Below are 20,340 nucleotides of genomic sequence, written 5' to 3' on the forward strand. Positions count from 1 at the left end.
CAAAAGCAATTAAACAAGAGTTTTGATTTCACTCAGTCCTTACACTGAAATTGATGCAGCCATTTTGGGTCCAACATGCAGATTAGAACGCTTTTTTGCCCACTGAACTGGTAAAGCATGGAAGATCTTCCCAGTTTCAAGAGAGGCCAAGATGTATGGTGTGTCCCTTCCCGTGTGGTGCTTTTCTGGGCTGCTGCTCATACGGCATTCCTGTGGCTAGCCAGTACCCTCGTGAAGGCTTTCTGCTGTGGCTGCAAGTTCCTGAAGCACCGTGTGTGCCTCATATCACCTATACAGAGATATTCCCTCCAAAGACAAAGTAACAGCTGCTCAGTAGGAAATCCGTTCAGAGAATGTAGGTCTCACCCCAGTCTGAAAGGTTTGTAGCAAAAGCAGGAATAAGCACTTCGTGCTGTTTAAGGAGAAAAGCAGCTATTTTTGGCATGTTCCTCAAGGGATGCTTCGAGCATGGAATTTGCCTGTTGAACCCGCTGTGCAACCATTGCTCTTAATCTTGCCCCAAAGCTGGTTTTGAATCACAGACTCAAGAGATGAAAGTCAGCATTTAGCTTCTAACTGTTGAGCCTCTGCTGTCTTTCTGCCCCTTCTTCTCTCTCCTTGAAGCTCTGCATTAGTTTATATCCGCAATCAAACTTTTCATTAGCACCAGACTGTTTAGAAAGGTGTTTTAGAGAACATCTCTTTAATGTGTATCTTGAGTACACTTTGTGGTGGGGGTATCTTCTGTCAAGCTGGGTGCAATCCCATTTTACAATGCACAGTTAACGCTTTGCCTGAGTGTATTCTGAGGGCTGCTAGATAATATTGATGTCAAATATATGGGTAGATGTTTTATGATCTGTCACACATGAATCCCAGAAAAAAAGAGTCCAAATCTGTGATGTAGTGTTTAATCTTCCACTTAGGAGGAGTATTGATTGATTTAGTTACATTCTATTAGCACCTGGACTACCCTCACTGATACCAGTGGCTGTTCTGGGCTAAAAGGCTGAGATTTGACTTACTGTTCCTTCAGGTGTCTCAGTTTCTGTATCACAGAGAGTTTCTAAACTTGGGAAACGGATGGTTTATATTTAGACAACAGCAGACAGCCCTTTAGAGCAGTCATTCAGCCTGGTTTGGTATACAGGGATGAAAACGATTCAGTGGAATCATGAAAAGGTGTCCATGTTAGCAGAAAAAATGAAAAGGATGGAATTTGCCATGCTAAAAGGAGAGAAAGGTTAAAGTTTAAATGGACTTGAGCCATACCTTGGCAGCAGTGCCTGTAGGACATACTTGGAGGAAACTTGCTTTTGAACCACTTGTGCTGCAGCTGGTCTCCAGAGTAGGAGAGGTCTCTGCACGTCATCTCCAGCATTAAGTAATCTCCTGTTTTTCTCTTTGTAGGATGATGCTAGCACCTCTCCTTCACCCAGTACACGAGGTCCCACCCAGCAGCAGCAAAATTCATCAGGTATTAAATGGCACTACTAGTGGTTTGGTTGTCTTCTTAATCTAGTCTTCTCTGCCACCTCTAGACTCTGGGTTCATTGTCCTACTTCTGAACGCAGCAGGAGTAACTAACAGAAAAATTCCCCAATACCAATTGTTTTAAAAACTGTACTTAGCAAGAAATGGAGATTTTATACGCTTCACAGCCAAGAAAATGTCAATGCAGACAATTTAGTCAAAGGGGTCCAGACATGTAGCTGAGGATCTGCGTCTTCAGCATTGTGCACCTGAATCTTCTAAGAGAACTAAGCTATATTATTTTACTTTTGGTAGCGTAGTTGTCCTGGTTTATACAGTTGGGGTGTGGGTCTCAAACTGTTATCCTTCCTTAACCAAGTAGCCTGTTGGAGTAAGCCTGATCCTTAGGGTTACCAGGTGAAATTAAGGAGCCCCCAAAATATGTTTTCCCTATGATGAGTTGACATAACTTTATCTGAGTAGGTGAGCTGCGAGCCAGTCAGATCCATCCTTGCGTCAGCCTTGGCTTTCATGCATGCTAAAAGAAATCCCTCCCAAGGGAATGAGTATTTAATCATTCTAGCTTCCTTTTGGAACAAAGCCACGATTTGCGTGTTTTGCAAGGGAGAGGGAAGAAGCCAGGAGAACGGTGCACATAAATGAGGAATGAGATCTAGAGATTTCCTGGGAGTGCCCATAATTCTTTCGAAGAGCTTTTTGGGACCTCACATAGGAGCAAACCCTTGTGTATAAAGTTGTGTGTTAGTCAAGTCTCTGAAACAGTTCACTTTATTTTAGACTATTTGCATACGAGGAGATCGGGACGATAATAAGTGTTTTCAGTAACAAGGGTTACGTAGCGCAGCTTTCGGGGATGTTCGGCAGGTTAAAAACATAGACAACATTAAATAAATGCTCTGTGAAGATTTGCATAGTGGGGGTCTCACTGCCTTTTTTTTAGATACACTCACATTTTCTGCCAACTACACAGACAAAAAAAACTAGGGCTTTTTAATTTAAAATACAAATAAGTATTGTACTGAATAAAATAAGCCTTGCAGCAATTAGCCTGTATTTCTTAATAGAAGTGATTTGTGCTTTTCCTCCCACTGTTCCAGTTCCGTGCCTTTTTAGTATCGTTTAACTATCCAGTCCCTAATTAAAGGGATCACTGAACAGATTTTTGCCAATGCTTTCTCTCTAATGTAGGCAACCGCACTCGTTTAGCACTCCTGCTTTCATGGATCTTTCTAAGTCACTCATCCTCACTGAATGAAAGCAGCTGTATAAGACAATCAGCTTCGGGATTATTTTTTTCTTATTGTTAGAGAAAAAAAAAATAAACCATAACTTTTCATTTTTGTTTTCCAGACTCTGGGAAGAAGCCATGGGAAAGGAGCAATTCTGTTGAAAAGCCTGTATCTTCATTACTTTCTAGGTGAGCTGCACGGGGTGTCGCTGTGGGTGGCTCGCAGCCGGGCTGGTCATGCTGTCCCCGTGGCACCAGCACAACTCATGTCTTGTTTCATTCCATTGCTGTAGAAATCCATCAGTGGTGAAGAGCTGTGAAGCTAAGAGCCCCACACAATCCCACGTGTCTTCTAGGTACTGGCTAACAGCCTGGCTCCTTAACCGTCTCGGTTTGTCCTTTGGCTAATCCCATCATTCAGCGCTAATGTTCGTCTTCCGTCACGTCTTTTACTCATTCTCTTACAATCTGCTTTGTCTGTCCCTCCACAAAGTGTGAAGGTAGAGTGTGCTGTGTCAAAGGCGTGTTCCATGGAAACAGCCCCCTGCTCGGGTGGGCACAGGCGTCACAGACATTAACCACACTTAAGCAAGGGCTTAAAGCACCCGTGCTCGTGAGTGAGAGGCGCGGGCTTGGCAACACTGTGCCACATGGAAGGCAGGGTTTGGAGCATCTTTTTACAGCAGGTTCAGGACAACCCTGCCAATAGGAGAAGTTTTCATTGTCCAACCTCTGCAGAAACTCAAAAGCAAAGGTAGAAATGATCTGAAGGGCCCGCAACTGGGAGAAGGGAAGTTACTCCTCCATCTATGCAACTGCAGTGGGTGCATGAGAAAGGAGAGCAAAGCTTGGTGCAGTAAGTTAATAACATCGAGCTGTAAAATGTCCCAGCCACGGATATTCAGAAATACGGGGTACAAAACCTGGCAGGTGTCAAAAGCTGAGAAGCATAAAGTAGGACTCCAGAAGTCCTGCCAGTCAGTAGAACCCAGCTGTACTATCGCCCACGTTCTTACCCACAGAGACTGAGATTAAGTTTGATACTGGACAACTAAAGAGAGAATTCCTTCCAGTGCTGGTCCAGGACAACCCAGTGTTACTGCAGTCCTGAGCACTGAGATGGATGGATAAGCTGAATGAGGAGGCGTAAGACAGACTTACATATGTTTTGCATTTGCTGCAAAGAGATGTCCTTTTATTTTACACTAGTACTTGTACAACAGTGCTGATAGTCTGCAGAGAGAAAGTTGCCAATGGCAACTGTGTGCATGCACTTGCTGCTGTGTTAAAGATGCCGGAACATGCCTGCCCAAACATTCAGAGGGATGCACCAGTGTTATTAGAGCAAAATGTAGTCTCTCTGGCTTGCCAAAAACCAATGGGACACACTGGTTCTAGGAAATACATAAGAGTTTCCAGTAGATATAGAAAGACATTCTTTCTCATTGCAAATGGGAATGAAATGTGGGCTATTTAAAGCAGCCGTCCACTTTTTGCCAGCTATCTTCTACAATGCCATTCCATCCTGGGAGGAGGAAGAGTTCAGTGGGAAAAAATCTTTTCCTTGTTTCCTTGGAGTAGCACTCAGTCTTTGCTTGCTCAGATTACTTTTATGGGGGAAGCGGGGCAGGTTTCAAAAGCTCTCAGTGGTGTCCTGTTTCTGTTCCTGTTCAGTTCGATGGCCTTTGGACCCGCCTTACCTCCCAGCTTAGCTGAGAGATGGTAGGAGACACGTGAAGATTTTCCCAAGAAATGGTTGCAAGACCAGGCGTACCCTCAGGGGCAGCAAGAATCTCCCCCAGTTTTGGGCCCCAAAATGACGGCAAAGTTATTTGAAGCCTTTTCTATGAATTATATAGCATGGTTAATTTTTGAAATGTGTTAGAATTCCTGATGAAAAGAGAAAGTCAAGCAGCTTCTGCTTCCTTTATTTTATCAGCTGTCATCAGAGTTCAGCCCACTGACTAACACCATCCTGGAAGGCTGATAACACCCAAGCGTACTAGCCATTAAGGGCAGACTGGCTTTGTTTCTGGGCCAAGAAAACGTGCCTGTGCCACACGGTGCTATCAATGAGCTCCACTTGAGTCAGACCTTCCAAGGAAAGGATTATTGGGTTACTATTTTCCCTATAATCTTTTTCTAACCTGTATTCTACTATTACTTTAGCACCCGATGAAAGCCTCGGTGGCCAAGGCAGGGTTGCTGTGCAGAAAACAGACTGCGAAAGAGAGAAAATGCAGACATTTAGCTTGCAAGTTGCAAATGCTGTAATAAAATATGCTGTTAACAGGCTTTATCACCTGAAGTCATCTCAGCATTTTCTAGTCTGAAATCATCGAGACCCCCCAACACCAAGGAAAAAAAGAAAAAAAAAAAGACTAAATTCTCTTTCAGTGCAGCCTTTGTGCAATACTCCTGCAGTAGGAGAAAGCAGCATCTTCTTGGGTCAGGCTGTGCAAAGGGGAGCCGTGCTGCTCTCCGGCTGCCGAACGCTCCCGAGCGGCACAAGAGGGAGCCTCCAGTCCAGCCCTCGAACACGGGTGCTCCTGCTCTGGGGTGGATGAAATCCACGCCATCAGGTGGGTGTAGCTCAGCCAGCATGGCAAGGGACTGACTGGCGGGTTTTTTTGTCCTCTTCTTCCCTTTCTCAAGGATGAAGCCAGTGAGCAGCAGCAATGATGTGGCTATGGATGCCTTAGATTTTGATCGAATGAAACAGGTGAGTGAAAACGGTCTTTTGCACTTAAGAGGTGTGACAAGCTACCCATTTTCCCCCATGCATGCGCTGTACGAGCAAAACAGCTGTTCAGTCTTCTGATTTCCTCCATAACTAGGCGCTTAGAGGAGGGCTAGCTGGTGAGCAGCAGGAGAGCGCAGTCTCACTGCTATTTGATCACGATGTCTGTACGGAAATGTGCAAATAAGTACACCAGCATCTTCTGCGTCCTCGGCCTGGGAGTGCAGACGTAGCTGTTGTTAGCAGCGCTAGGCTCCAACCGTCAGCGGAGGCGGGGGACGCAGCACAACCGCGTTAAACTTGCATTTTTCTTCCACCGGTTAGAAGGAGATTCTGAGCAGCTGACTTGTGTTTTGTCTCATCAGGAAATATTGGAGGAAGTTGTAAGAGAGTTACACAAAGTGAAAGAGGAGATAATTGATGGTAAGAAAGAGAAAAATTATTATTTTTCTCATCTTTATGACTACTTTACCATAGATAAGACGATAGGAACTGCAGAGAGTTCCCTGGTGTTTTCAGACTTCTCTGAGCAGTTCTGATTTATATACACATTTGAAGAACAAGCATCTACCTTATCTGAGCTCTGATCGTCACATTGTGTTTACGTCCTTTATTTTTATGCTGTTGATGAGCTTTTTCACCCCCAACCTGTGAGAAATTCACTGGCCGGTGTTTCTCACAAGTGGGCGGGTGAGAAAGGGCCTGCCTGTAGCCCCTGGCACGTCAATTTATCACAATCAGGGAGTGTGAAATCGCTTCTAACTAGCTGGCCACACAGGTCCGGGATGAGGAGGGGACAGAGGCACCAAACTGAAAATCCTTCCCGAGCATCTTCTGTAGGCTTCCTGTGCTTGAAGAGCTATTGCAGACCTTCACTCCACTAGAGCTTTCCAAATAGCCACGTATTTTTCTAATTCATCGAACAGCGCAACAGCTGTACTAAATGTATCAGTACTTTTTTATAAATTGCTCGACAATATATGACTAAATGTATCTTTCAGAGCTGTTACTGAAATGCACAGCAACATACCTATTTGAACCTTGCATTAGGGCATATACAGATGCGTGTCCATGCCCCGCACTCCCCATCTTAGATTCACACAGAAGGGGAAAAAGAGGAGACTGTAAAACAGCTAAAATCCATTCCCTGTCCCCTTGCCCTAGACCCATGTGTTCACAAAGCTTCGGGACGCTTTGCAGTTGAGGAGACCCTCGCCCATACGCTACCGTCCCGGCAGCTTGGCCCTCAGAGCCTCCCTAGCTCATTCCAGTGCAAAATAAGACGTTCCCATAAACCACAGATGCGACTCCTTGAGGCAGTACCGCAGTTCGCAAGCAAACAGCTGACTGCTTACCCCTCACTCATCCTTTTACCCTCCACTCATCCTTTTACCAGCGTGTATTTTCTGCAGCTTCTATACTTAGCGTTTTCCGTCACACTGGGTGTAACACTCTGCATTAACTCTTTGGTTTGGTTTTCTAGCCATACGGCAGGAGTTGAGTAGAATCAGTACAACATAATGATTGCAAAGCATTTGGACGGTACTAAGAATGCTAGGAAGATCGGATCATTTCTAAGTGTACCAAGGTCATGCAAGATGGTGAGAGAGGACACCGGCACTGTCTTTGTTCCTATACCCTTTTTATTAGCAGACTCAGCACACTTTGAAGCTTGCTGCTGCCTTGGATTCGCTTCATTTTAAAAGTCTTAATCTAAAGAATATTAAATTTTAAATTTCTGGATTTTTTAGATTTCATCTGACACTGCACATTGGATTTGTCAGCCTTTTTTGTATTTTGTATTTGCTTATTTAAATGTATTACCTTTCTTTTTAGTAGTAGATAAGAACACACGTGAACCATTTGCTTTTGATAGATGACTTCAAAGTCATTTTACTAGTAGTCTGCAATGTAAATGAAGATCCTTTGCCAACAGAAATGTATTGTGGCATCACCAGAAGAAACAGAGACATGTTAGTTGTCAGCCAACAAGTTCTTTGTCTCAGAGTTATCACAATATAAAAAAAAAATGGTACGTCGGTGCATCACAGTATCTGTGTTCATATTGGTAATAAACTGTTTATTGTCCACATAGCCCTGCCTTTCTTTGTTTCATTTGTCCCTTGAGCTGCCGCGCTTTGACGTCACCGGGGTTGGCAATGAGAGGAAGGTGACAGAGACTCACCGTGGGGCGGCAGCTGTGCCCGGCCAGCGCCGCGGAGCACGAGGAGAGAACCTGAGCGTGTTGCATCTGTCACAGCCGATGCAATGGCCACAGCCCTGATGCTTTTCACAGGGAGACGGGGCTCCTGAGCACCACCTCCTGCAGCCAGGCTGCAGCAACCTCAGCAACTTCCAGCCAAAGTCAGTGAAGGCCAGTGGCTTATGGCTCTTCTCAGGCCACCACTAACTGTCCAACTGCAACTCCTCCTGCCATCGCTGAAATAAACCCATCACCTGCACTCGTAAGGCCTTCCAGTAAATAAAAGGGAGGTGGTTAGGCAGAACAAGGCTACTGAAGGCATGAGGAGGATGCAAGCTGAAATCACTGGCACAGCACCACTGAGCTAGAGGCTTAAGGGGAATTATTTGTTAAGACCTCACATGTTGCATTTGCCTTGAGCTTTATTTCACGGAAAGTGAAGTCAAAGATATGAGTACGGGACACCGAACACTTAACAGCGCACACCCAGTCATATCTTATCAGGTTATACAATTTTTTTCTTCCTTTAAAGCCGTTCTTTCCACCAGGAAATCTTGGGAATTTCTGCTTGACTTAGTTTGGCGCAGGCTTTACACAGCAGTAGTTTCAATACGATCTTCTTGATAGCTTCGTGCAAAAGGCCAAAGACTGGAGTTCAGCTATTGAAACCTGTCAAATATTTTCCAAGCCCCTTGCTTTGCCTCAGGCCTTCCTGAAGCTTTTCTTTCAAAAGCCAGGCCCCAGGAATGGTTTTGGGAGCAGAGCCTGGTGCAGCAGCCGAGGCGGGGCTGTGGCTGTCCTCTTGCTCATGTCCCCCACACCTCATGGTGCACAGCACAGGCAGGAGACGCTGCCCGCCAGGTCCAGGAGAGCCAGGAGAGGAGGCGTGGTGGGGTGTGCTTTGCTGTTAGGTGTAAAATGTGATCTGCTTTGGCTTGGAGAGCAGGCAGTTGTCCTTCAGCAGTCTTCAAAGCAACCCAATCTGTCTTTCAGAAAAGTCATTTTTACAACATGGTTATACTTTCGATGAAATGCAGGAGAAATGGGAGAAATTTGAGTTTAATGGAGGTGAGCTCCAGACCAAGCCTGATGTCTGTTAGCTGTTTAACGCCAGCAGAAGGCAAAAGACGGGTTAGACAGCAGGGTAGGATTTCCACATGGGAACTAAAGCAGGCAAACGTTGATGTGCACCACAATACGACAAGCCCAGGACCAGGAGAAGGAGCCTTTCCAGTAGGAAAGACGCAGACAAGCACCAGTATCAGCAAAGATTATAATGCTCTACTGCATAAATCTTATACAGTAGCTCATGCGTTTCTTAATTATAAACCCATGTAATGGCATACCTGACAATGGCAAGTACTTCTCAAAACTGCTGCCTCTCAGATGATCACAACTGTTCTGCGAAACTCTTCCCGTAATCTTAATTAAGCTTCAGGAAGTTGGGGCCTGGCATGGTTCGTGTTTTGCCTTGGAATGTTGCATTATGCCTAAGGTCAGTAATGACTGCCTTGTAATTCGGGGCAAGTGTACAGCCTGGATACGGCATGCCCTCTGTTAACATCAGCCACCTGCTGTAAATTGAGTTTTTCTTACTTTCTCCTTCTACCTTTGCAGGCCTCGTGTAATTAAGCCATAATGAGCTGACGTTTGCACAGGGCCACTTAATAGCTGTGGGAGCAAGGTGCGCGGGGGTGGAAGGGGAAGCTTGGCTGATAGGGGCAGGGGAGCAGTCCTGGCATCACCAGTACTGGTTCCCAGTGTACGGCTCCAGCGACAGAGATGTGCGGGGCGGCTTATTTGCAGCAGTGGCGCTGCCAGAGGAGTTCCCCCTCCCAGACACGGATTCAGTTCGCCCGTGGGCTCTGTAGAGGAGGGTGTCCCTTCATGCTGGGCGTGTTGAGGGTACTGCCGCAACAGGGCAGGCCACGGGCATTTTACATCAGCAGAAATCAAAAGGGGCATTAACCTCCGCTCTGACCTGTCATACGGCTGTTTGTCCCTCCTGTCTCCTCTTGCCAGAGCATCCTCTTGCCACACAATGAAGGGGATCTGGATTATTTTTTAAGCAAAGAGAATAAAACTGTACGTAGCCCCAGTGCTCTTTTAACCCAGACCCATTTGCCCTGTGGTTACAAAAAGAAACCCCTGCTTCTGCCAACTTCAGTGGTGGCGGCAAGGACAAGTGCCCATGGGGAGGGCAGGATCACAGCCTTCTCCAGCAGCACCCACACACATTGAAACCCCGCTCACACCACACACCTGCAGGCACCAGGCTTCCAGCCACTTCAGATTCCCACTGAGATGGAACGTGCAGAGCAGGAGGGCTGTGCCCAGGCAAAGCAAGGTGGGACCGTGATGGAAATACTGATGGGAGGCAGGATAAGAAGTGGTGGTCAATTTTGGTTACCCTCTGTTTACACCATAGGCTGTGTGTCAGGCTAGGCTAGTAATCCATAGACCACACAGGTGACTGCACCAGGGAACAGCTGAGTAAGGGAACTACAGAAAGGTGACTCTCCACAGAGGAGAAGGACAACAGTCAGATTGAGGAAGACAGAATAATCTTTATTATGGTTTTTATATTAACTTGCGACATTGGCCAAGCTTGCTAAGGACACGGGAAGTTGAATATGTGATCATGAAGTGGCAGCAACGCTGAAGTAAATTAATAAACAAGGGAAGCTCCTGACATGAACACAAAGAAGCCAATGGAGGTTCCCACACCAAAGCCTCTTCCTCTGGGAGAAGAGGCACCTGAAGAACCAGTGAAGTCTGAAGTGTTAGAGGAAGTCCTCTTCTTCCTCTTCTTTTCCAGAAAAAGAACCAGACCAAAACAATATCTGTGAATGAACTGGTATTCTGCCCCAGTATCACAAAGGTTCTTGCACTGCTGAGCCAACCTGGGTATTCTCCCAACCGCCAAAATCAGACAGATGAGTTAAATGGGAGAAAGGGAAAGGGAGGAGGAGAAGGAACAACCCAAATTGCAGCAGGCTAGCTCAGCTGCCTGGTATGCCAGTGTAGCTAAGGACAGGCTGACTCACGGGATCCAGTGCTGTAGCAGGAAGCAATGAAACTGTGTTTATTGAGGAAATCAGGCTTCCCAGGTCTAAGAGCATACTTTGAGGGACTAAAAGCAATGCAGAATAATCCTTTTCTTTGTTACAGACATGGATTTCCAGAGGAAAACAAAAAAATCATACTGTTAGAGAGTTAGGGTATAACAGGACCTTTGTAGATTTACTCTCTTTTAAACACTTATTAAGGACAGAAATAAGTTGTCAGCTTTCCAGGGCGGAGGGAAGTTGTAAGATGGCATCTGAACTCCTGACCAAGAAAGATGATCAGAAATATTAACAACCTTGGTAAGCAGCAATTAAATCTAGCACCTTTCCACACTCAGAAGGACTCATAGTGGCAAAAAGTATAAGAAATGAGAAGTTATGAATACTATTGAAAAGGTGAGTGAGGAGGAACCACCCGGTTCCTCTGGGGGAGCATCCACACTGCTGCTCAGACAGCAAGCAGAAGACTAAAGGAAGGGTTTCTCCATGTCACACTTCATCTCTGACACTTAGCTACACTGACTATTAGATCCTAAGAATAGAAATGGATTCAGAAAAAGTTTATACAAAACCCTGGAACAAAGGTCAAACAGCAGCTAACAAAATAATAATCAAAATGTACAAAAATATACACATATTTCATTGCATATACAAAATCTCTGCTACCAGCCATTGTTAGAAGTATGATATTAGATCAGACAAGACATAGAGCTTAAGGCACCTTTGTGTTCTCCAGAAAGTATCACTTGCTACTGCATGCCAGTCCTCCGTACTTCTACAGTCCTGTGCACGCAGAGCATCCACATCTAATCTGGCACAAAGAGAACCCAGATCTAAACTACACACATGCATGCCCACACATACACACACCATTCTCCATTGCAGAACAGGCCGAAACTCACACGTGACCCAGGAAGTTAATTCTAAGCCTAGACCAAAGGTTCACGTGGTCATAGCTCGCTCTAATCTAGTTTCTCAGGTTCACGTACACAAATATCCTTTATTAAAAAGTATCAGTAGTCTAAAATAGTGCATCCAATTGCTTCATTTTCACACTCACTCTTGGTCTAAGGAGCACACACCAACGCGACTTCAGCACACACAAACGTCCTTCTGCTTCTGCAGAGAACTCAAGTCATTCAAATGAACGAACAAAACACCAATGCGGCAGGCGGAGCTAGTCCATTAGCTTTCTTTTGCCAGCTTGCACAGTCTCTTAACCCTTGAATAAGGACCAATACTGTCATCAAAAACAAAGTCCCACAGAACTCGAATCCAGGACTGGTGATGTGGAAGGTTATCGTAATATTCTGCTGCGATCTTCTTTACCTGGAAGAAGAAGAGAGAGAACGAGCTGTTTAGCTGCATAGTGTCAGGTGCGTGTCAGTCTTCACGTACAGATCTGATAGCACAGCCATAACCTGAAGTTACTTGTTATTGCTGGTGAGCTTCTGAAGTTCAGCCAAATGAGATGTACTTAAACACATTTAGATACTTCTTAGCAGATTTCTGATGTAAGTTTTGCCTCACAATGTCAGGATTTGAAAGATGATGGATCGCTGCCTTCAGTCAGAACTATTTTCTCTCATTTGGGAGGTGGAGGGATCTCCGCAATGAGATGACTAATCCACCTTATAAATTGCCAAGACTCCAACACGCTGTATTTAAAGCCCTGTTCTCCGCTTGTAATACTCGTCTGCTGAGGGTTCTGGGTAGGAGAGAAATACCAATTGAGAAAGTGCCAGCCACAGCCTTGCCTACACTTCGTTTTCTTTCCTCCATTCTACTACCGTGATGCCAATCTGAGAGACGGGTTCCTCCAGCAGGCAGAGGAAATTGCAGGGGTGGTCCATTCTCCTCAGTCTGGTATTAAAAATGGTGTAAGACTCATTATTAGATCATGAGTCTAATAAAATTTCATCCCTGTTACAAATCCCCCGAGTCTTAAGACTGTTGTCATCAGAGAAGCCTTGGGCATCACTGGGGATGGTGCCTGTAGTAAGGCCAGCACCAGAGGACAAAGAGGTTTCAAACCTGGCGGGTTCAGGGGACTATGAGGATTCCCAAGTTATCAGTAGTCCCTGCTCCAGCAAGATGCTCTGCTTTTTGAACACACTTACGAAGCAGCAGAGTCTGTTAACTATTGTACACTTGCATGTAAACTGCTTGGGCATGGTTTTATTACAGCTCCACCTCCTAGACAAACAAAGCTCCATTCTAGAGTAGTTTGTCCTGCTGTACAGCATGACTTGTCGCTTTAAAAACCCTGCAGAATTTTAAAGCCAGCTATGCTGAGCACAGTACGGACTTCCAGTGAAGAGCAAAAGGTCTACACAGAAATTGTCATCTGGGAGGAGGGTCTCCTCAGCATCCGAGCTGTAACGGTGGACTCCTAACACAGCGTTTTGACTGTTTGTGGAAAGGGAAGAATCCCAGCAAAAGTTAAATTATAAGCCAATAACGTTCACCACTAGTTACCTCGTTAATTCAGCTTCCTAGCAGTCACTTCCCGGTGAGGTAAGTTGGGTAATGTACAAGTTCCATTAAGATCTTTTACCTCTGTACCTCAGCCCCTATGTGCTCCTTCTGCTCGTGGCATGGTAGCCCTGTGTTGGAGGTGGAAGGTTCAGTTCAGGTCTGACTGTATTCTGCCTTCCACTGAATAACTCTGATATATATTTCCCTATATCCTGCTTTAAAGTGTTGGTCTGTACTTCAAATGTGGTTTATTTTCAATGGGATTCAGATAATATCAGCACTTTCCCTTAGAGGTATTTGTTAATGACTGGAAGAAGGGTGATTTCCAGGCACCGGGTAAGATCTCTGGAGATGCAGATTCAGTTCCCTGTGCTCCTTCTGTAACCAATCAGGAATAATTTAATTTGGGTTTTTTATCCTCCCTTTTCCCAGCTGTGTAATTGAAGTAGCCAGAGGATGAGAGGGAGGACTACTTAGTGAGCTCCCTTGACTCCCTTGAATGAAAGCCACTGGTGAGGCCCTACGCAAACACAAAGGGGGTCTCAGATACCCAGCCCCCACAGGTTCACTCCAGCTCTGACGTGGTCATTCCCTACCACACTGCTGCTTACAGACCTTCCCTCCTACCTCCATTTTAAAAGTTCTGCCTGAATTTTGACTTGCAACAGTAATTCAGCCTTTATCTATACTAGCCAAGTTCATATGGCAAGTCTACCATTCCCGTCTTCTCCAGAACCCCTACGTATCTCTTGCCCAAAGAAACAAAAGGCCTGAACCAGACATGTTTTCTCAGCTACTTATATTATTCTGCAGAGCTCTTGACCATGTTAGACTCTGACCACTACGAGGGCTTCAGTAAGTCTTTCTGTATTGTCCCTTGCAAGTGGAAGTGAAGGGATGGAGATTCACAGAAACCAGTTCAGCCCCTAGGAACAATGTCTCCAGCAGTGGCTGTGCCCTCTGGCACCAAAGGCTAACTAAAAGTGACCCCAGTGACTAACTAGGAAAAAATGGCTCAGAGAAGAGACCAATAAACAGCCTGTCTATGTTCAACCCAATAGTTTCCACACTTTCGGCAAACATGAGGAAGCAGCATAGCCTGGGCATAGTGCTGAAGAGCTAGGTGGACACAATATCCAAGTTTGGAAACTCGCCCTTAAATATATTCCATACACATATTCTGCAGTTGTCATACAGATATAAAACAAGCACCTAGAATTCAAGTATTATTGGATAATTAAGATGATTAATCAAAACACCCAGCAGTGATTTTGAAGGAGGTCATACACAGCCCATTCTGGAAGCAGGCAGCCCAGTCACAGCTGGCAAGCTGCTTGCCACCATCAGGTGTGGAGGACTTGCTTGTTCACCAAGCATATCCGTTTAGCACCTTCCTGCAGCATATGGTGGCAGCTCATTCTGAACAAGAAACCCAGTATGCAAAGCCCACAAGAGGTGACCAGGAGCGTGTGGCCCTAGACCAGTGACTCACTCGTACACGAGGTAGTTCTTTGTTCTTCATGGCTTGGTGCCCAGCAGCACCTTGTGCAGAAAGCAGGCACCACTTGCACCATCGGCAAAGTCCCTGTGCTCTGAGCGGACAACTGTATGAGATGTTCATAAGCAATGGAGAGGAGAAGGTAAACTGCAATAAACTGGTTTTGACAAAGGAATAGGGAAGAGGGAAAATTTAAAGAATGCAGTTAGAGGGAGGACTTCTGAAGGAAAAGACTTCTTATGGAAAAGACAAGGAAGTTTGTTCGGTGCATGTTCCCATTTTGCTATCACATGGCAGGAAAGAATTCTGAAAACCGTTTCTCTTTTACACTGGATTGACACAAAAAGTTTCCTGAAAAAAAACACCTCATCTATTGTAACTTGTTTCAGCATCTCCATCTGTAAAACAAAATTATCTCCTCCTTACCTACCAGAAAATCTGGGGAGTGGGGGGTGAAAATAATTGGGTTTTAATGCAGATTGCCTTTTAAATACAACATTAAACTACAGCTATTAAGTACATTTCAGGCTGGAAGAGTCATCTTCCACGTTGCATTCCGGGTGCAGTACAAAACCCGCTGATGGCAGTTTCCAGGTAGCAAGTTTTGCAGCCAGATCATAGATCATCTCAAAGACTGCACTGTGACAAAGTATTCCTAGATCCTGCTCCTGATTTCCCCCTTCAAGCTTTCCATATTGCATTGGAGATCACCCGTTTGCTTCAATTCTTCCCTCCCTTCCTCCTTACCGATGTCAACTGCAAGTCTTAACTCATTGCTAGCTTGTGAATGGAAGGCATCATGGAAGGACAACAAGAGATCACAAAGTCTGCAAGAAGCTTATTAGGCACTTGGCACCTGGTATATTGAGGCTTTTCTTCAAGTAGATCAAGGTGGTAGGTAAGAAATCACATTCTTTTTGACGGAAACTTTGCTTCTGTACTTGTAGAGCACAGCAACGGGATCCCAGTCCTACTCCTTTGTATCAGATAGGTGCAAAAGCTAAATGCAACCTCATATTTGACCATAGCTGTTATAGACCCTTTGTCCTGGGGCTGTCCAGAAGCTACAGATCCTTATGAAAAGAAGCTGAAAAATGATGTTTAGAATGCTAGAAGGCATATTACAGAAGTTCCCTCCATAGTCCTTGACCAGGAGGGAGCACTCAAGCTAGCCCTCCTGGCCATCACAGGGTTAATGGGATCTGCAATTCAAAACCAGCACATCTACCACATTTTCCAATCTTGTCTGTCTAATAAATCTGGTTTCATACCATGTCTTTTCCTTTTCCCACAAGCTTAATGAGTAACTAGTTTGCCTCTGGTAACACTGCAGTTTTTATTGCAGTTTGTAGGAAGAGTATCGAGTTCCTCGTTGTTCTCCTGTCCCCTCTCTCCGTAAGTATATTCAGTCTTTCAGATAATAAAGAATGGATCTTCTTACTCATTTGGTAAACAATGCAATATTTTACAGTTATAAGGCTTCATGCAAAGACTAGTCTAGTTGTAAATCTACAGGGGTTTTTTTTGGAGCAGGTCCCTCATTATAATGTTAAATTTCACGGTCTCTTGCATAATCTTTCATTATACTAGTGGGACGAGTTCTTACTGCACACTCATGTCACTCATCTGTAATATCTATAAGCTTACAGCACAGCCTAATTCTTCCTCTTTCAAATCTGTCACACTCCTAGGGTAAAGGTCTTTCCAGCGGCAAACACATTACTCACAACATTCTGAATGAGACACCTGTAACAAAGGACAAAGCTAAATTTACTTTTCTGATAAGCAAGTGGAAGAGCCAGTTACTTTCGAAGATCAAGATCCAGTTATTCTATGATCCTATTTCTCCCCTGCTATCAATCAGGCAGGAACCAAATACTTTGCCAATAATTAAAAATAAAAATAGCTACACTGAGAGGTCATCCATATTGCACAATTCAGCTATTAGATGTTCAAGTGCCTAGGAGACTACATCTGAAAAACTAGACATTTGCTGAGTGAAGAATTTTTGGGAGGTTCAGCAGAGGAGAGCAAGGGGAGGTTTCTACCCCTACCTGTTATGAAGTTCAAGCATTAAAGCTATCCAGAGAGGAACTGTCCCCTTATCTCCTTCCACCAAAGAGGCAGAGAATTTGCACTCAATTTGCAGAGAAGAATAACCAACTTCCTTTAACAGGCAAAGGATTTTCTACAGTAGCTGTTCTGCCAAAGGATTTTCACTTCATAATAGATTTTTCACTTGTAATTGATCACTCAAAGACTCGAAGTTTCCACATAGTTGTGTCAGGCAGCAACGATTGACAAACCTGATATCTCCTCCACCAGCAGGGCAAGTCTCAGCTGCCCAAGAGCTAGAGACACATGAACACGAGCCCATGAAATTCAATAACTCTATCCTCTTTACACAGGAGGGCAGACACTTCCAGCTGTTGCACTGCCTCGAGGAATTAGGCTGAACTATTTGTGATGTGGGTGGGGAAGAGCTTTTCAGGTCTCAATCAGGTCTGGAGCAACAGTTCCAGCAAGTTCAATTAGTCACACACCTCCCTCGTGTGAGATACAGAGCTAACCTCCTCTTCTTCTATTTACATTTCAGTAATCTAAGTATCAAAGCCTACCTAACAAGTTTGAACATTTGAAGCTAGAGCTAAGCTCACACGCTTCCCAGCTGAGCTATCGGGTGTATCAGCAATGGGAGTGCCTGACAGGGGAACTTCACCCATGAACGGGGGCTGCCTTACCGGCTGCTCTGAACCCCACCAGGAATGGCCAGTTTCTCCAGGACAGACCTCCATCAGTAAAGGAGGTGTGCTAAAACAGAACTATAGGCTATCCAGAGGCTCCCCACGCCCTTCTACACCACAAGAAAATCTCCTCGTTTTGAATCTCCTCTCACACAGTGATGTGATGAAGATCATTAACCCATAAAGCAGGTTTTGCCTGGTCATAAAAGGTGTAGTGGGGAGGTCACAGCTGCTGAACCTCAGCCTCCTCAGCTCTACCTCCACCTCACAAGGATGTTACAGTAGTGGCCCCCAACTTTGTATCCGACCAGAGACAGAAGATATTTCCTTCCTTCTATGCCGGAGGATCTGTATGTAGGAGTAATACTTCGAAGTCACGTATCTCTACCACTGTGAGCACCTGCTGAGGAACCCTTATATTAAAACCCAGAAGAGCAGCTACACACCTGGAGGGAGATTGAAAAACCATACCTAGACACCTGGGCTTTGCAAATTTGATTCCCACAACTGATAAAACGTAAACAAAAAGGGACTTTACTTTCAAAAGAGGAAAGCCACGGCACTTCCCCAATGACGGATCAGGCATCCTCAGTTTCTGTGGGTGGGGCAGAGCTAAAACAAGTCATGTAGAGTGGGGCTTTATCTTCTAGTGCTACTTGTGTCAGGCTGGAACATGCCCCAATACTTATGTCACCTCAAAAATAGAAGGACTTTTGTTTGATGTTAATCAAGCAATATAGTTAGCAGATTGATCATTAGACAAGTTTCAAGTAGTAACTGCCACCTGCCTCACTTTACATGGGCCTTTAACATTTCAAAAAGATGAAAGCTGGTGGCCGAGGGAAAGAAATGGAGAAATTTGGAGCATTGTTGGAGGATTTTATCATGCAAAAAGTATTCCTCAAGCCTTCTGAGGCTCAGATGTTCTTGTTTCTATCAAATAAACTAAATATTACAGCAGTATGGCAGCCATTTCTCTCAATCTCCTGCTTAAAATGAAAGCTTTAGAAACAAACCCCAAAGCTGCTTCTTTTTCTCTTTTAAAATTGATCCATTGTTATGACTCAGAGTGATTTCTTTGAGACAGTTTAGCAGCTTTTATAAAAATCCAACCCGCCCGTGCAATGCCATACTTACCATTGGCAGTCTGCACCCGGGAATGCTGGGGAAGTCATGATGCTCCATGTGGTAGCCTACATTAAAGGTGAGCCAGTTCAGAGGTCCGTAGTAAGAGTATGTCTCATACCCTTTTAAGAACATATAGTGTTCTGCTATGAAGTGCCCAGAAATGGGATGTAAACCCATGCAAAGAATCGTACCTGCTATTAAGTAAATAATAGGCTTGAGCCCCCAAAGGTAGTAAATGATAAGGTCTATAGAAAACTGAACGAGAGCGTTAAAAATTTCCATCCGTGTAATTGCTTTGGGGTTTACATACAGTGGTCTCAGACTGTAGAACAGAGGTTGGAGGAAAAGCCAAAGCAGTTTCCGAAGTGGCGTACAGAAGAACCAGCCTTCAAAGTCTGTGGGAATGTCCACATCCAGGCTGTCCCCACCAAGGTAGCGATGATGGTCAATGTGGTATTTCTTGAAGGAGGCGGAATAAGGGATGCCAATTGGCAGGTTGGCAAAGACTGCGAACCATCGGTTCCACTTGGCCTGCTTGTTCCCAAAGGCAACATTGTGTGAAATATCATGGATGGCGAGGGTCAGTGAATGGTTGATACAACCCCCAAAAGCATAAGCCCAGAAAAAAATCCATTTCCAAGATAAGTCTTTCACCAGGTAGCATGCTAGAAACTGCGTGAAAACCATTCCAGACACAATCCACTTTAAATGTGGATCCGGTCCCATCAGAGTCTTGATCTCTGGATACTTTGCTAAAGGGAAAAATGCAGAGAAAACCTCATTAGATCACAGTTAGGTAGAAATAATCACCACTAGCACTCTATTTTTATCACCGTATGTTTGAGGCCCTGGTTTTATAAACCAGCAATACCAAAGCAGGGTTGCCACTACAACAAAAGCTTTACTAATGTATGGGCTCCATTCCCACTGCCAGCATCATGTCCAGTTGTGATTGATATTGAGAGATATACACACACACATATACATACACAAAAATAAAATTTACCCTGGTGGTCAATATGTGGCGTCACGTGCTTTCACAAGGATGAGTATTTGTATGCTAAAACCCACCAGATTTAAGCTCTAAGAAACACCTTCTGTCAAGTTTTTAATTTCCCTTTTTATTTTGCCCAATCCAGTTGCTGTTTTCCACAAAAGGGATACAACTGCCTTCCTTGTAGCTGTTTTCATGCTGTTGCTTCAGACATGCTAGCAGTGGAAGAGGGCTGAGCAACAGGCTTGCCAGGTTCTGCTCTGTGGTTAGATGACAAATGTAGCATGAAAAAAAAAATAAATTCCTAAGTATCTGAGTGTTCACCAGTGCTTGCAACATGTACAGCTCTTTGCACGTGGTAACATCACAAGCAAGTCAGTAGTATTATCAGGAATTTGTAAGAGAATTTTTTTTTCTCTGTTCCCATTCATCAGCCTATTCCCAAGCCACCTGCCAGACACAGGCATGAAAGTCACATCAATAATCACACAACAGCTTCGCGCAGCCTCACAAATACTGCAGTACAGCATCAGAGAGACATGGGCCAGGCTGGCTGGGTCAGGACTGGACCGGCTTACTGATCTTTAGTTCCACTGGCCATTCATTTGTCCTCTCAAGAAAAAGAAAATACACAGGAAAGTACAGCTTATCTTCCAGGTGCTGTTCACTGCTTCAGGTCCCTTCTTTACAAACCCACACTTCTCACTTCCAGTATTAACTTGCACATGAATATTTCCACTGCTTTATGGCTTTTAGCCACCCGCT

At 44.7% G+C, this 20,340-nt stretch overlaps 2 protein-coding genes across 7 annotated transcripts in view; one reads left to right on the forward strand and one right to left on the reverse strand.

The window, feature by feature from the left end:
* The window catches only part of EVL (Enah/Vasp-like), a 161,955-nt gene extending 154,399 nt beyond the window's left edge, over positions 1–7,556 (forward strand). For 3 of the 4 annotated variants that reach the window (XM_054197757.1, XM_054197755.1, XM_054197756.1), the window contains exons 9-14: positions 1,411–1,477; positions 2,845–2,911; positions 3,016–3,078; positions 5,378–5,444; positions 5,828–5,885; positions 6,946–7,556. In XM_054197757.1, the coding sequence (XP_054053732.1) occupies positions 1,411–1,477; positions 2,845–2,911; positions 3,016–3,078; positions 5,378–5,444; positions 5,828–5,885; positions 6,946–6,983 (360 nt within the window). In that variant the 3' untranslated portion in view covers positions 6,984–7,556. The remainder of the gene's footprint in view (positions 1–1,410; positions 1,478–2,844; positions 2,912–3,015; positions 3,079–5,377; positions 5,445–5,827; positions 5,886–6,945) is intronic. The other variant, XM_054197758.1, reaches the window with a different exon arrangement.
* A 2,584-nt stretch (positions 7,557–10,140) lies between these two features.
* DEGS2 (delta 4-desaturase, sphingolipid 2) overlaps positions 10,141–20,340 on the reverse strand; it is a 36,333-nt gene continuing 26,133 nt past the window's right edge. For all 3 annotated transcript variants that reach the window (XM_054197760.1, XM_054197761.1, XM_054197759.1), the window contains 2 exons: positions 18,591–19,333; positions 10,141–12,062 (listed from right to left, as the gene is read on the reverse strand). In XM_054197760.1, coding sequence (XP_054053735.1) covers positions 11,919–12,062; positions 18,591–19,307 — 861 coding nt within the window. In that variant the 5' untranslated portion in view covers positions 19,308–19,333 and the 3' untranslated portion in view covers positions 10,141–11,918. The remainder of the gene's footprint in view (positions 12,063–18,590; positions 19,334–20,340) is intronic.

Source organism: Rissa tridactyla, chromosome 4, assembly GCF_028500815.1.
Source record: "Rissa tridactyla isolate bRisTri1 chromosome 4, bRisTri1.patW.cur.20221130, whole genome shotgun sequence".
NCBI lineage: Eukaryota > Metazoa > Chordata > Aves > Charadriiformes > Laridae > Rissa > Rissa tridactyla.